At 49.0% G+C, this 14,875-nt stretch overlaps 7 protein-coding genes across 7 annotated transcripts; all 7 read right to left on the bottom strand.

The window, feature by feature from the left end:
- Positions 1-184: 184 nt before the first annotated feature.
- On the bottom strand, positions 185-1,975 carry atg15 (triglyceride lipase ATG15; the record flags this gene model as incomplete). The annotated part of the gene is made up of 1 exon (XM_035506380.1): positions 185-1,975. The coding sequence occupies one exon, from the start codon at positions 1,973-1,975 to the stop codon at positions 185-187; it is 1,791 nt and encodes a 596-aa protein (XP_035362273.1).
- A 606-nt stretch (positions 1,976-2,581) lies between these two features.
- On the bottom strand, positions 2,582-3,746 carry AtWU_11279 (putative phosphatidylserine decarboxylase; the record flags this gene model as incomplete). Its single annotated transcript, XM_035506379.1, has 5 exons — positions 2,582-2,804; positions 2,857-3,415; positions 3,467-3,602; positions 3,656-3,697; positions 3,744-3,746. The coding sequence occupies 5 exons, from the start codon at positions 3,744-3,746 to the stop codon at positions 2,582-2,584; spliced, it is 963 nt and encodes a 320-aa protein (XP_035362272.1).
- Positions 3,747-4,569: 823 nt separating this feature from the next.
- AtWU_11278 (SDR family NAD(P)-dependent oxidoreductase) lies at positions 4,570-5,405 on the bottom strand (the record flags this gene model as incomplete). The annotated part of the gene is made up of 2 exons (XM_035506378.1): positions 4,570-5,269; positions 5,347-5,405. 2 exons carry the CDS (start codon positions 5,403-5,405, stop codon positions 4,570-4,572), a joined length of 759 nt encoding a protein of 252 aa, XP_035362271.1.
- Positions 5,406-6,077: 672 nt separating this feature from the next.
- Positions 6,078-7,412, bottom strand: AtWU_11277 (uncharacterized protein; the record flags this gene model as incomplete). Its single annotated transcript, XM_035506377.1, has 6 exons — positions 6,078-6,329; positions 6,415-6,822; positions 6,878-7,095; positions 7,160-7,165; positions 7,231-7,298; positions 7,351-7,412. The coding sequence occupies 6 exons, from the start codon at positions 7,410-7,412 to the stop codon at positions 6,078-6,080; spliced, it is 1,014 nt and encodes a 337-aa protein (XP_035362270.1).
- Positions 7,413-8,818: 1,406 nt separating this feature from the next.
- On the bottom strand, positions 8,819-9,989 carry AtWU_11276 (glycosyltransferase family 32 protein; the record flags this gene model as incomplete). Its single annotated transcript, XM_035506376.1, has 2 exons — positions 8,819-9,458; positions 9,514-9,989. 2 exons carry the CDS (start codon positions 9,987-9,989, stop codon positions 8,819-8,821), a joined length of 1,116 nt encoding a protein of 371 aa, XP_035362269.1.
- A 694-nt stretch (positions 9,990-10,683) lies between these two features.
- On the bottom strand, positions 10,684-11,980 carry AtWU_11275 (putative solute transporter; the record flags this gene model as incomplete). The annotated part of the gene is made up of 4 exons (XM_035506375.1): positions 10,684-10,717; positions 10,768-10,958; positions 11,031-11,657; positions 11,720-11,980. The coding sequence occupies 4 exons, from the start codon at positions 11,978-11,980 to the stop codon at positions 10,684-10,686; spliced, it is 1,113 nt and encodes a 370-aa protein (XP_035362268.1).
- Positions 11,981-12,808: 828 nt separating this feature from the next.
- AtWU_11274 (putative LPS glycosyltransferase) lies at positions 12,809-14,117 on the bottom strand (the record flags this gene model as incomplete). Its single annotated transcript, XM_035506374.1, has 4 exons — positions 12,809-13,553; positions 13,619-13,680; positions 13,732-13,875; positions 13,938-14,117. 4 exons carry the CDS (start codon positions 14,115-14,117, stop codon positions 12,809-12,811), a joined length of 1,131 nt encoding a protein of 376 aa, XP_035362267.1.
- Positions 14,118-14,875: the final 758 nt, after the last annotated feature.

Raw genomic sequence — 14,875 nt, 5'->3', positions numbered from 1 at the left:
ATTCGGGTGTTGCTCGACACGGGAGTTGTTTATTGTTATGCTTGCCGGCATGATCGGTGCTTATGCCTCAAGCCGATGAAGAGGCTTCCTGCGCGCCATCTAGCTTGTCTCTTCGGGCGACTGTGAAGGCAGAGGAAGCAGGTTCGAAAAGGTGAGTCGAATCGACGCTTGACTCTATGGATGTTCACAACCTGCCCAAGTGCTTGCCGGTAGTAGTCGAGGTAACGGGAGGCTCAGTTATGGTGAGGGTTGCTGCAGGTGCAATCACAACTGGAGTTGTTGTTTCATCCTTGCAGCCGAACCAGCCGGGGGTCTTGCAGGTAGTGGTCGAGGTCATGGGAGGTTCAGTTGTGGTGATTGTTGGTGCAGATGTAATATCCGAGGTGGTTGTTGGATCTTTGCAGCCAAACCAGCCAGGGGTCTTGCAGGTGGAGGTGGAGGTGGAGGTCGACGTTGTTTCGCCCGTCGTGGTTGGATCCAAGCAGCCCCACCATCCGGGAGTCTTGCAGGTAGATGTTCTGCTAGTCGTAGTAGACGTGGATGTAGAGGTGGCCGAGGTGGTAGTAGTGATTTCAGAGCCGTTACTGCGGAAAAACTTCCAGAGTTCACAATCGTAGCACTCCTCTTCAGGCGCACAGGGAGGCACATCGTCGTAGCCAGCAAGAACATTCGCAATGACATAGTTAATGCGATGTTTGCTGAGTCCAACACGCCAGCCCTTGTCTTCAACAGTGTCATAGACACACATCTGACCAGTATGGCATGCGGATTCCATGGCGTAGCCACCCCAGGTACAAACCGAGCTAACTCCATTGCAAGTTCCCATGTAGACCGGGTCTGCCGTATGTCCGAAATGATATGATCCAGTGTTCTTACGTGACTGAGGGTAACGTGAGTCATGTCCTGGCGGACTGGGAAGACCCAAACGAGCTGCTGGGAGTGCTTCCGGAACAGCTTCGAAGGTAACAACTGGTACCCCAAATGTCAAGCCTAGCAAGCTGGACACCGCACCACCCAAAGAATGGCCGGTCAGCCAAACGTTGGCATTTGGGTACATCTCGGTGATATTAGAGTAAAGGTCGATTGAGGCGCGATAATATCGGTTCTCATCTAGCATCGCCTCAACAATGCACGTCAGGTTCGCATTGTACAGGGTTGTCTGGCAATCGCAGACTTGCCGCCAGAGGTAAGAGCCCCCCTGGCCACAGCAGCAGCTGAAGAATAGATTGTCGTTAATTTTATCATTTGTAGTAGTGCCCTCGCCATCGAACAAGGCCGGTGAAGTTCCCTTGAGGGAGATGACCACCGTGCTATTGGTCTTATCGGCATATACGTGACCTCGGAGCCCGTCTCCTTGCCACCCAAAACTTCCAGAGTGGTTGAACCGACCATGAATATCCTGCCAATCCCCGGTCCCAGGTACCTCGATGTAGTCATTCGCCGTCATCATTGCCAAAGCAACGACCGTCTTCTTCTCTGTGACATTCGGGCCCGGCAGCGTATCCATGACCCAATCGGACGGCGACAGCGCCACTGCCGAGCCAGAGGATCGTGCAGTCACTAGGTGTTCTTCAATGACCGACAGGCGTCGGTCTGCAAGCCTTTCGATTGTGAGCGGTTTTGACGAAGCAACCAGCGGAGTGTTCGGTGTGACGACATCGGTTTCGACTCCTTCGTCTGAGACGGCCCGAAGACGAGTGTCTGGCGTGATATCTAGCCGGCGATGGAGATCAGGATCTTGATAAGTTCCTCGGTGAAAGATATGGCGAAGCGTGAATTCGTGGGTGTCTGAGAGGGGGGGCGAGTCACCCAGCGGGATCTGAGGAGGGAGGAAGGGCGACGCTGGTCGGGATCCGAGGTATACGGGCTGATAAGCGGAGATCAGGCCTGGAAGTAGTGTCACCGACCATAGCAGGTCGGATAGTCTTGTGTTCCCCCAGGAAGACTTTTTATTCTGCCCTCGAAGGCCTTTCATGGCGATACAGTGATGGACAAAGATGCAGGGATAATGCTGAGAGATAATAATGATGGAAACAGGGTCGCTCTAGATAACCGGCGCCATTCTGTAGATAGATAGATAGGCAGTAGTTGAGGTGGCCACCGACTGGGCTGGAGAAAGTGGGTATTGGGCTGTCACGTGATAGTCACTGGCCCACATACCGAGGTGGTAGATGATCAACCAACATAGCTGAGTGGATCATCCAAACTACTAGTAGCTCACATGAGCTGTTTTCCTTTCTTTCTGTCGGTCATGCCTATCAGAGTCAGGTATCTCACGCCTAGTTTGTCGGTGGCACCCGCTTCCTTCATGATGGGTTGTTGACGAACACTGTTCATCTACTGCGGAGACAGGTGCTTGTGAAGGACTAGTAGTAGATAAACCCTACTGCAGATTATTATCCAGGATCGTCATTGTCACATATTTATCAGACTGAATATAAATTCTTTGATGACGGGTATTCTTAGGTCCACCATGGCCCCAGTCCGTCTACCGAATTTTATCTTGACTAATAAAAGGGCACAAGCCCAACACTAATATTGTCCTGCTTCCAGCATGGCATCCACTAGCCACTAACTGATACTATAGCTCGTCATGTACCTTCTCACCGACAGCCCGACCCAGACTCATCCCCACTTCAACATCAACAGCAATGGCGTTCTTACTCGCCTTCAGAATGTCCTCATCAAACTGTATACGACCCTTCTGGAATGCCACAATAATGGACGACCCTCCAAACTGGAAGATCCCAAGCTCATCACCCTTGTGTATCTGAGTCCCCGATTGCTGATACTGCGGATGAATCCTATTGACCATTAGCACTCTTCAACTGGCACCACAACTCAAAAAGTGCATACCTAACTGTCCCCACCTGCGAAGCCCCAATAGCCACAAAAAGCACTTCCCCAAACTCCTTCGTTTCAATAACCACATAATCCCTCGCATTCCTCGTTAAGATGTCCACCTGACTCTGCAGCGCTATCGGATCTACCTCATAATAGTCACCCGGCATGCTTCGAAACTGCTTAATGGTCCCCGAAACCGGACTATGGTACCGATGATAATCCTGCGGCGACAACCGAAAACTCGCCACCGGGCCATCCGCGAACTTCGGGCCCAATTGCTTATCCATTACCAGATTCGTGATAGAGAAATCATTCCCCTTGATCCATATCTTCTTGCTCTCGGCTACGGCTTCGTAGGCAACGACGCGCGAGTCGGCAACTATCACTGCAGCCGTAGGGTCGTCTTTACGGTAGATTGGGCGTGAGCCGGGCTTGTGGGCACGTACGAAGAAGTCCTCAAATGTTGCATAGGCTGTTATGTCGGAAGGGGTGAAGTCGTTCATGTTGATATGGTAGAAGTCAACAAAGGCCTTGATGCGTTTCCGAGATGCAGGGGTGGCTTCTTGTTTGCCTGCTGGGGTCAACGCTGGGTCTCGAGAAAAAAGAGAAACAGAAAAAGTACCTTCTTCAACGGCAGTATGATGCAAGTATAATCGCATCAGGTGAGTGGTATCCAGCCATTCTGTTAACGGGTTGAATAAGAGAAGCAGCTTAAGCTTCTTCCACAGCGGCTGCTGTTCCCGCATATGTTTACCGGTCTGTCTCCTGTAAGTACGGCGCATGGATTAAAAGCGATCAGCGAGAATGTTACCTTGCGCTCTATGGTGATCCATCCAACCTCTCTATTATGGACCTAAGACCCGTTAGTTGCTGTGATAGGCGACAGAGGTAAGGCTTACCATCTTGACCAAAGACAGCAGATAGTCTGCTATCCAGTGCAAAAATGTAATAATGAACATCCTGGCTACTGTTCATGTATTTGGTTCTTGGGAGTTTGTAGCCATTTTCTTTCTCTTCGCGATAGAAATGTGATTGGAAAACTGTCGCGATGCAACGGCAATGATGTCAGCATGACGGCTTCCCGATGGCAGTATACTATATACTACCCATCCACACATACTCATCTCCCTCCAGGATCACAACCTCCCCTCTCGCCTGGAAGGTAAGAGGCAGTAGATAATAATTGGTTATTGTTCTAGTTCTCACGGCATCATAGAAATAGACGATGTAGCATAGGATTAATACTGCCTGTTTGGAATATTGGAATTTCACGATACAGTTGAGGAATCAAGGGCACATCTAACAATCTAATAGTAATGACTGACATCTGGCTGTGTTTTTGTCAAGTGTACTTCCTCGTGCTGTGATGAGCTATCGCTGTTCTCTGACTGGTTGTGTTCTATGGGTCCTTAGCTAAGAGTATTACATGCTTTCATCATGCTGCTCGCGTGTGTTTACTAGTAAGTTACTCATTTATTGGTTGTGGAAAGGTAGATTCTCTAGATATACTGTCCCTTTGCTCATGCGATAACCTACCCATAGATAAGCTAGCGACCAGAAAGAAACAATAGTGCTCGTGCTCACAATCCTCAGAGAAACAGCCCACATCCATCCATACAAACTTATATAGCGGACGCGATCAAGTCAAAGAACATAAAGATGATTTTGAATTGAATTCATACATCTATATTGAATCCATACATCTATATTAATCGAAGAAACCTATCATTTCAACCCTCCCGCCAACAATAAACTCTGCCCTGTCATATACCCCGTCTTCACTAACATAGTGACAACATTAGCCACCTCCTCCGGCAACCCCAACCTCCCTAGGGGAATCGTGCTTGCCACCTCCGGAATGGCCTCAGCATTAGGGATCATCCCTGTATCCCCAATCATCGCCGGCGCAACATCATTGACACTAATGTTGTACTCTGCTAACCTCGTTGCCAAGTTCTTCATCATGCCCGTCAACCCGGCCTTTGATGCCGCATAATGACACCCGTTAATGCCACCCCCATACCCCGCAATCGACGACATGAAGATAATCCGTCCCCAGCGCTGCGCCTTCATGTGCTCGACTACCCCCTTGACGAGCAGGAACGAGGCCCGTAGATTCACGGTCAGAGTGTAATCGAATTCCTCCGTCGTGATGTCCCATACTTGCGGGACCCGTTTGCCGTACCCGGCATTGGAGATGAGGATGTCCGGGGTGCGGTTGTTGTGTTGGGATTGGATCTCGGTGAAAAGGGTGGTGATCTGGACGGGTGAGGAGACGTCGACTTGGTGGATAGTGATAACGAGGGCGGGGTGTTCGTTTTGGAGCTCTTTCTGGAGGGTGGTTATGGATGTCGAATTGGATGAGTAGGTGAGGGCTAAGTGCACGGATTTGGCGGCTAGTTGGCGGGCACAGGCGGCACCGATGCTATAGTATTTGTTTGTTAATAATGAACTTATTGACGACTCCAAGTGTGGTATGGATGGGAGTGGAAGAGAGTTTACCCTCCTGAGGCGCCGGTAATAAGGGCCAATCGGCCACCAATGTCGTTCAACTGGTCCATGATGAGTTTGCTAACGAGACTAGAGGGTGAGAAAGATATGACTATCCAAGTGTCACTAGTAGTTTTTCTGGGAAAGGATGGTAGATATAGTAGAACTGCTTACTCGTAAAGTCTTCCCCGCTGGTCGGCGCAATTCCGGTCCCAACCCCGCGACATTATGGATCCACTCCCCGGGCTTTGTTCCGACGGTGCAGCGCCGAGCTACTGTAGGTTAGCACTATTCTTATTAGATCGCAATAATTTAACTGACTATATACATAGAAAGACATTACCATAGGACCATTGAAAGGGTTATAGCGCATCAAGTTGTAGTTGAGTCTACACGATCAAGGAAAGTGCGGACGGCACAAGCCATAACCCAACTTAGTGTTTTCATGATGCGTACACTGAAGTACCTATAGGGTACTGAGGTGATTTTAGTAGTGTGCTGATTCATAGCATTCTTTCTGCGAGTTGCTGTAGATTCTAGTCGAGGTTTTCATAGACTTTCGCTGCTTATTAGCCCAAGAATGTAGTCACCTAAAGCTGATATAGTCTTATAATTTCAGAGACTCCAATATATCCAAGTAGTATGATATTATCTTATATTACATACCTCTCTAAACGCCGACCTAGAACCCTCAATCAACAACACCAAAACAAAAGCCATCAAGAAACCGCATCTCCTCCACTCTATACATTTTCCTCCTCTTTCTCCACCCTCTCTACTTGTCTCCCAACCAGCCTGACATACCCAGAATCATATGCCCTCCTAATAGTCGTCCACCCCAGAGAATAATACAACAACCCAAACAGCGCAATCGCATATCCAACCATCTGAAGCGAAGTGATCTGCGTGCCCCAAATTACCACAGAACAAACAATCAATAGGATGTTCTTTGGCACACTGACCAGCGTCATAGTCAAACCGGATGTCTTCCCAATCTAGACATATCCAGGTTCATTAGCACTCACATACAATCATCACCTCATGACCACCCAGGGCTGAAAAGAAATGGGAAATACACACCAGAACAAAAATCGACACATTCAACATAAACCCCACCGCGGCATTCGCTAACAACACCCCGAACCCAGTCTCCCCAACCACACTCCAACTGAACCCGCGCAGCTCAGTATAAAACGCGATCATAAAGTTCGTGAAAGCGCACACCGGTGCAGAGTAGTACAGTGTCACCAGGGGATCCATTTTCTGGCCCTCGTCTGACAGCAGGATCTGGATCATGACAAGACGGTTGGCGTCGAAGACAAGACTGGCGAGTTGGTAGATGACGCCGAGCCAGGAGAATTGGACTTCGCCGGCGACGGCGAGGGCGACACTGAAGGCAATGAGGAGGATGTTGAGGAAGGATTCAAGCGACGGGGTTTTGACATGCCAGGCCCAGCTGGTGAGGAGGGTTACTATTGGGCCACAGGCCTGTTTTTGTTTCCTTAGTATTGACAATTTATATTGCGGGCGATGGGGGGCATACTTTGAGCATTTGAATAAAGGAAACATTCAGGTAGAGGTAGACGATGTTGCTGCAGACGAGACTACCGCTGTAAAGAATGCCGATGGGGATGATCATGCGGACGTAGGTTCGGCCGTCCATACGCATTCTCTTGCGACCGTCGAGCATGGTGGTGGTTCGGGCGAGAAGTTGAGTAGCAAGGGTTGCGAAGACGAGATGCCATGTTGTTAGGATGATTGCTGGGTTGGAATTGTTGGTTAGACTGTGTTGATATACTCCCTCACATCATGAAGACAAACTCACGGTATCCTGGAGAATGTTAGTGGGATGTTCATGTTCGTAGTGAGTATAGTGGATTGGAGTAATTCACGTACTAAATTCAGTGGACTCAATCACCCATTTATTGAATAAAATGGTCAAGTTCGACCAAAACACCCACGACCTACATTCAATGGTTAACGCTGGTGATTTTGGCTGACTGGTGGACTACATACAGAATGCCCAGTGTAACAGGCCATACTGAAGCCTCCTTGGGCGGAATATCCAGGATAGCCATTATTGGGAGGGACTCTTAACGGGCCTTCCAGTTGACACAAAAGTAATACTAATAAACAGTGTCTCCAAAGAAGCGCGTGGTGGCCATTGGGGGCGTTTCACTCCGCCAAAAGAACCATCTCACGGTCAAACCTGGATATATCTAGTACTAGTAGTGGTGGATAGCACTACTTCCTTCTGCTAGGTGCTAGGTCTATTTCCATGGAACTGGAAACCACTGCAACGCCGGCATAGTCTGGACCGAGAAAATCAGGGTCTGAGGCTAAACGAAGGAGAGAGTGTGACCCTGGGACGTTTGCGGGTTTTGACGGGGTCTCATCCGTGGGAGGGAGGCTTGGGTGTAACCCTACTCTGCATGATCCATTCATTGTAACTGCACAGCTGCATCAATCAAGCTTCAGCAGGTCTGTAGGCGGCCATTTAAAAGCTGCTTTTATTGGTCAGGTCGTAGCAGGGGTCCAAATGATGGGAATCTGATTGGTCTCCACTATTTTGGGGGCGTTTGTTTGTAGCAGGTCCATTGGCGGCTATTTACGAGGGACTAGCTTAGGCTGTCGCGCGCGCGTTCCATTTGCTACGAGCTGAGGCTGAGGAACCTCGGATGGGGCTGGTGGATCAGGGGCCGGGTAGCAATCCAACTCTCAATACTATAGTCATTGTGGATATCGATGATGATTAACGCCCGGATTCAGGGGCAATGGGGGGACTTCGGAGCGGGTGGATCCCCCAGAAGATTTTAGTATGAGAAAGGGGATCGTAAGCTGAGCTGATTAACTAGATAGCATTCTTTGGTCATGCTTACGTCGTTGCGCTAGAATGTCCGACTAACAGGGATGAGGTGAGACTGGATGAGAAAATAGTAGAATGTTGGCCAACCTTGACGGGGCAATCCAGTTACCTACCGGAAGCTCGGAAGATGTTCTAACTGTATTCTGTATACTAGTCTAGTAGTAGTATAGTAGTAAACGAGTAGGGCTGACGCTTGCGGACATTGGCCCCGTTGACCAATCAAAGCACGGAAAAGGGTGACAGTTCCGTTTTGGGAATGGGCATCCTTAAGCTGGAGCCTGCAAATTTGGATGTGTCACCCTTTCAGTCTTTAACTATGTCCGTATATCTATTCACTATTGAGACATTGGCTAATAGTCTTTATGTTGGAGCTAGCAATTCACAAGTGAAGATTCTTGGCTTCGTATGTCAAATAGTAAGAGTGACAACACATGGCTTGTGCCAGCCATACAATGGCAGTTCTCTTCACGCAGATCCATACATTCCGATCAGCATAACCATAAAAGCTTGAACTATTGTTAAACAAGAAAACTATCAACCTAAAACACCAATCCACAATACCAATCGGTCTATTGCCCAGAAACCAGCACCTCAAATCATACTTACTTCCATGCTTCCTCACCACGAATGCGTACAATATGTAATGAAATAACTCGGCCACTCATCCACATCAATCCACCTCTTACACTCATCCGGATTGAAGTCTGGATTGCCCCACGCCGCCAGGCACGCAGGGTGCTTATCATCCGCCCAGCTATACGGATAGATCTGCTGTCGCGGCAACACCACCATCTTATCAGCCTTTGCCCCAACCTCATCTTCACTGCCCTCTGGTCCACAGTAAAGGTCCCACGCAGGTGACCACCGCCGCACCGTTCGACACACATGCGTCCGCACCGAACCATCCTTAAAATCCTCGTAATACTTGTGTAGCATAGTACCAAGTGCCCCAGGCCCCGTAAGTGACTCAACAGATCCATCGCCGTTCCCGTTGGGATTCTCAATCACGTGGATCACAGGCAGGAGCCAGAAAGGGTGGCCCGGGGGTGATGCCATCCAGCCATTAGGGACGGCGGCAGGGCCATCAAGTCCTTCTTTGTGTGCCATGTGGCCGACAAAGCCGCGCTGTGTGCATTCATGGTCGTTCTTGCGTGGCCCTGTGGAGAGGATTTGACTGTGCTTGGCGAGGGTGGTGGAATGGCTGGTGAAGAGAGGCTCCACGGGCCGGAGAGCTTCTGTGTCGACGTCGGCGTACATTCTAGAGATTACTGCTGTTAGCTAATGCGAGGTTAATAGTCTTGGTGGTGACTTACCCTCCGAATAGGTACATGTAGAGGTTGCGCACCACATCTGCTCGGTGGATCTCCTTGGGGAGACGGTTGTAATCTGTCAGGAACCAAGGGAAGTACTGTTCCACGAGCATCCGGTTCGTCTCGTCATCCCATAGTACATACTCCCAATCTGCATTCTGCGAGCGCATTGTCCGTACCCAGGTTTGGGCATCGTCGCTCATGTTGCTACCGGCAGGGAACCACGTCTGATGGATAAGCTTAGGGATGGTGGTGAGATCTTGGGAAAGCGGACGGGCGAGGAGGTCTCGTGCTGAAAGAGTGCGAGCATAGTGGTCTTTGAAGGGGGCCTCATAGTCGGTTGGGAGGACATCAAGATGGAAGAGGTAGGAGAGGAGAAGAACAATAGCAAGGGCGAACGAGAGCTGAAATCGACGCCGATTAAATTGGGATGTGAGCCATTGGAGGCAGGATCCTCGAGGAGATGATTGAAGTATCATCAGGGCGATTTGGCAAAGATTCTGAATTTCGGGGCAATGATCAGGCGATAGTGTGGTTTGGGGGTTGTCATAGAAGAGACCACCCTGAAGTTGTTCTCGCCTCACCCTAGATAGAATCTTGGACCAGGGCCAGGTAATATGGACATGGTCGCATGTACAATGGCAGGGTGGGCATTGGTGGATCAACAATCTTCGTATTCAGCGATGGAGTCAAGGTGTATGTCTTACTTGGACCAGGTACCTCAGCGTCACATCCACTGATGCTCCATTGCCGAAAACGTTCATCACACGAATACGACCCACTCGCACCTACTGATCGACCGGGCGGATGGTTCCTTGATTTTCAAAGAACTTGAAAACTTACTTCGAGCAACAGGCATAAGGGTAGGGAATTCGAGAGCCATGTTCTCTTTCCGACAGCTTCGATCGAGCTAATGGCTCAATCGATACCGTTCATATGAGACGCTGTAGATAGTATTGTATTTGGAGTTATACACTTATATATCATCTTCTAAGCAATCTTTACTCCAAGCTTGACCAGGACATTGCAAACAGTGTAGTCATATGCCACATTCTTTGTGAATCAAAAATTTAAACACGAGCATATGTACCCCAATCCCACTCCCATCCTAGTACAATCCACCCAATATCAACCGTCGCGGTGTATACACCTTCAGATCATAATTTCTTTTTATCATGTTTGATGCCTCAAAATTATTCTCATATACCTACAGAAAGTCAGTTATATTAGAGAAACCAGAAAGACAAGGTAACTTACAAGCTCATTCCCGTCAAAGCCATCAGAATACCCGCGACACTCTGCCGCAGAATCTCATGATCACTCAGCACCCATCCCAACCCTACAATGATGCACGTCTTGAGCTGTCCGATCACCGTGCTTGTAACCGGCCCAGCAGCATCAATTATATAGAATTGAGACAGGTTCACCAGACAAGCGAATATTCCACTCTGCAAAGCATAAATCAGCCACTTCTCTACGCTTATTCATTGTCAAACAAAGAAACAACCAAGTCAACTTACCGCAAGTATCGAAGTCCACAACGACCCAGGAACAGTCGCAACCTCCGGAAACGTCTCCATCCACGGAACAACACACAGCAGGACAGCCGCGCTGACAGGGGCCTGATTGAGTAGAAGCTGCATACTACTCATCTCCAGCTTCTTATGATACCGGCCCACCAAGACCGTGTACAGTGCACTAGCGCACACACCCGACAAAGCGAAAAAAATACCCTCTGGTGTCGTAGTATCGTTGCCTTTCGCGGACGGTAGTGAATCAAAGTACGAGACAATGCCAACTCCCGTGCAGAGTAGGGCCAGGGGAAGGAACGCTGATCTGGGGATGCTGGACTGGAACAGCACAAAATTTAACAACGCCGTAGCAGGTGTAAGGAGCAGCCGCGCCAGCTGGTGAAAGATAACCGACGAATAAGCCAAAGCCAGGTTCTGAAAGATGACCTGGATGCACATAGCCGCAACAAGGTGGAGGATTCGATAGGGTGATACGTGCTTGGGTTCGAACCAGCCGCAGAATGGCCGCGATGCTAGCCATAGTGTGAGTCCGGTGATGGTGAAATGGTAGGCGGCGAAGGATACTTGTGAGTTGCGGAAAGATGCATTGGAGAGGATGGATTTGTTAGTGAAGACCTGATTGAGTGTGTCAGTAACTAGTAATAATCATCTTCATGTCTAGCATGACAGAAACTTACAATAGCAACAGTCGCGACAATATTAATTGTCATCCATACAAGAAGTCCAACACTTCCTATCTGCTTTTCCGGCTCTTCAGACAACGCCCCAGGCCTCTTTTCGTCCTCATATGAATAATATCCCAGCTCCAGCTTCACATCGTCCGATGATGGGGGTGGGGGTGGTGGTGGTGGTGGTGGTGGGCTTGCAGGAGTGCAACTTATCGAAGTCAATAGACCCTTGCACTCATCGTCCTTCGGGTTCGTTTCTGCAACAACCATGTTGAAAACCCAGTATAGTATAATTGGATCGGTTCAGCGTATCGTGTTGCTTGCTAGAGGGTGAGGCTCTGCAATAAACACAGCATATCATCCCCGGGTCCTAAAAGCTATGTATGCACCAGGGATCTCTATTTCAAGGAAGGAAAGAAACTCTACCACCTTCCACTCCACTTTCTCTCAATGACATCTACCTTGGTTGGGTGGCGCTACAGGTCATGTCCAACAGGTCTACCAAGTACATGATGTGTAGAGTGACCTAGAGGTTGTGGTGCTAGAGAGAAGAACGCACTGAAACATCATGAGGTCCCACGACCCAGACTTGTGCGAGTGTGCTCTACCGTATCCAAAGGCACATGATTGAGAAAAGAGCGGGTCAGAAAGGAACCTCAATGTTACACTTTATAGTTACTTCTCGTACTCGTGATGTGCGCCAGGGGGGGCGGGGAACCTGGATCGAAGCCGGAAACGGAAGTAAGATAGGGATGGTTGCGGGCACTGGAATGTGGGTTCGTACGGCTCCTGTAAACCTTGGGAGAGGGGGGCGGTTCTCCTGTTTCCGTCAGGGACCAGGCTTTGGGAGCTTAAACTGTGAATTTCGTGGAAATTGAGCTTGGGGTTCTCTGTTCACTTGGCTGGGTCATTGTGGTTGGAAGAGAGATCGGTCTGTTGTACGGGTCAGGTTCCATGGACTGCGCAGCAAGAGCGATCTGGGCCGGGCTCTTCTTATCTATTGGAGACACGAAAGCCATAGCTAAGGGTTAAACAAGGGACTATACATTCTTGGATATAATAACTATAAGTCACGCTAGCAAATATGTACCAACAAGCTCAAGAAACTAGATAACCCCTCGGGTACTCGAACTCCTTCCAATCCAACACGCGCCGCGACCAAGGAAAACCCTCATCATACTGGGCATAAACAGTATCCCTACCAGCCACCAGCCGATGAATATTCAGTCGGGTGCTGTACATGAGATTCCAGGCCTGTGCCTCGTGCCACTCGTCGCTGCCTTCACGGATGTCCGAATCCTTCGACGCAAGACCGGCCGCCTTGTACGTCCCGATGATGTTGGGAAACGGCGCATAACACTCGATCTGCGAACGGCCATCCTTACCACCACACATATCAGCCATGGAGTTATCCACTGCAGCCACGAGCCGATCGACCGCTAAGGCTGCTAGGATCCTCTCTGCGCCTCGCTTGGTCACCGCGTACCCATAGGTGCAGCAGCCCATATCGGCCCGATAAATGAAACGAGTCGACGTCTCAGGGTAAATCTCCTTCCATGAGTCGAGGGGGCCGCCCCACGTACCACGGTGATCGACACTGGGGGCGGTCGGGTCATTTGGGATGGCATAGAATTGCGTCTCGTTGGGAGCGGCAGATGAAGCGCATCCGCCCACCCAGAGGATGTCCCAGTTGGTGCCGTATGGAGCGCTCTTGGTCGTGTTGGCATTTCTGGTTAACGCGCGTACGCCTCGGGCAAATTCGCGGAGTTGTTGCCTAATGCTAACGTCCCAGTCTGCGTCGTCTTCAAGGATAAGTGCTGTTGAGTAGGAGTTTTGGACCATACTATATCATGATAATGTCAGCTTATAACAGGATAAGGTTTTCGCATGACGAAGGAGCATACTGACTTGCTCAAAGCGTTCATATGAGCGCGCCAGCATCCTATCTCGGATGGTGCTAATAAGTTATCCTAAAAGAGTTGTCAACTAGGGTCAGAGGTCTCAGACACAAAACAGCGTACATTGAGCAGAGCCTTCTCGCTCATGTCCTCTGGGTGTACCCCGTCTATCCATTCGACCCGAAACCCGGCTATCGACGCGGCGAGGTTGAGAAAATCGCGCTTATCTGTTCGTTCTTTCAGTCCAATGGCGTAAATGTGTTCAAACTGTCAAAAATCATTAGCAAATACGCAACGGGCATCACCATAAAATATAAAGCAGAACAAACCCCAAGCGTTTCGTTTTGAATATGCTCCAGCGCCCGATCCTCCAACGTGGACCGCGCGATCTTCACCCAGTCCTGTTTCCAATACTTCTCTCCCGTACCACTGAATAAAAGAGTGAGAATAATATAACTGGCGAATGCAGCGACAATGTATTTCGTAAATCTGGATTTCCCCCGAATCATGCTGAGAACTGGTGCCAGTTGAAGATAGTCTATAAAGTAAGAGGAGACATTGAAAAAGGTGAAATATCTCGCATTTCGCAAACTGCACACTTCTTGAGCTTTCTCGTGAAGTCTCTTGGTAATCATAGGTCACTATTTTGGGATTATATGGGTAAACCTTAAGGAAGCAAAGCTGGACGTTTTGGGTTGTATCCACATTCTTTGTTCAGGAACGGCAGGTTGGTACGTAGAAGCATCTTTCCCGAAAACGGGAATCGTCACTCCGGCATGGATACGATGTAGTGGAGATTCAAGATAGCCCCGCAGCAACAAAAGACTTTCTTTTAAGTTTATGAATGAGGAACTGGTCGCCTAGGGATGGATCAGAGATGGCCCTAATAATAGCCTCGGGAGTAGTCTCGAGCCATAGGATCATTACACCACCAAACAGGAAACAATATAGAATATTCTCTGTCCAGTAACACTATCATGTCTCGGCCAGTAATTCCATGCATTGATCCATTCTTCTAGTCGGCGTAAATAGAACTGCAAGCTAGCTTCGTGGTCATACGAATTGACAATTATATTTACCGGGATTCATAAATTATCATTAAGGTACATAGTATAAAGAAATGCAACTTAAGTCCCTAGTGTATTATTCACAGCCATAAGGTTACTTATGTTACTTGTTACTTAGTTATTTTAATGTTTAGTTGATTCTTTGGAACTGAGAGGTAGCCGGAGGTATGCACAAGTTCTACGCGCTACTGCGTTCTTGG

This window comes from Aspergillus tubingensis (assembly GCF_013340325.1).
Source record: "Aspergillus tubingensis WU-2223L DNA, scaffold_15, whole genome shotgun sequence".
Classification (NCBI taxonomy): domain Eukaryota; kingdom Fungi; phylum Ascomycota; class Eurotiomycetes; order Eurotiales; family Aspergillaceae; genus Aspergillus; species Aspergillus tubingensis.
The sequence above is the reverse complement of the archived record's forward strand: the minus strand, read 5'-3'. Positions and strand labels throughout refer to the sequence as shown.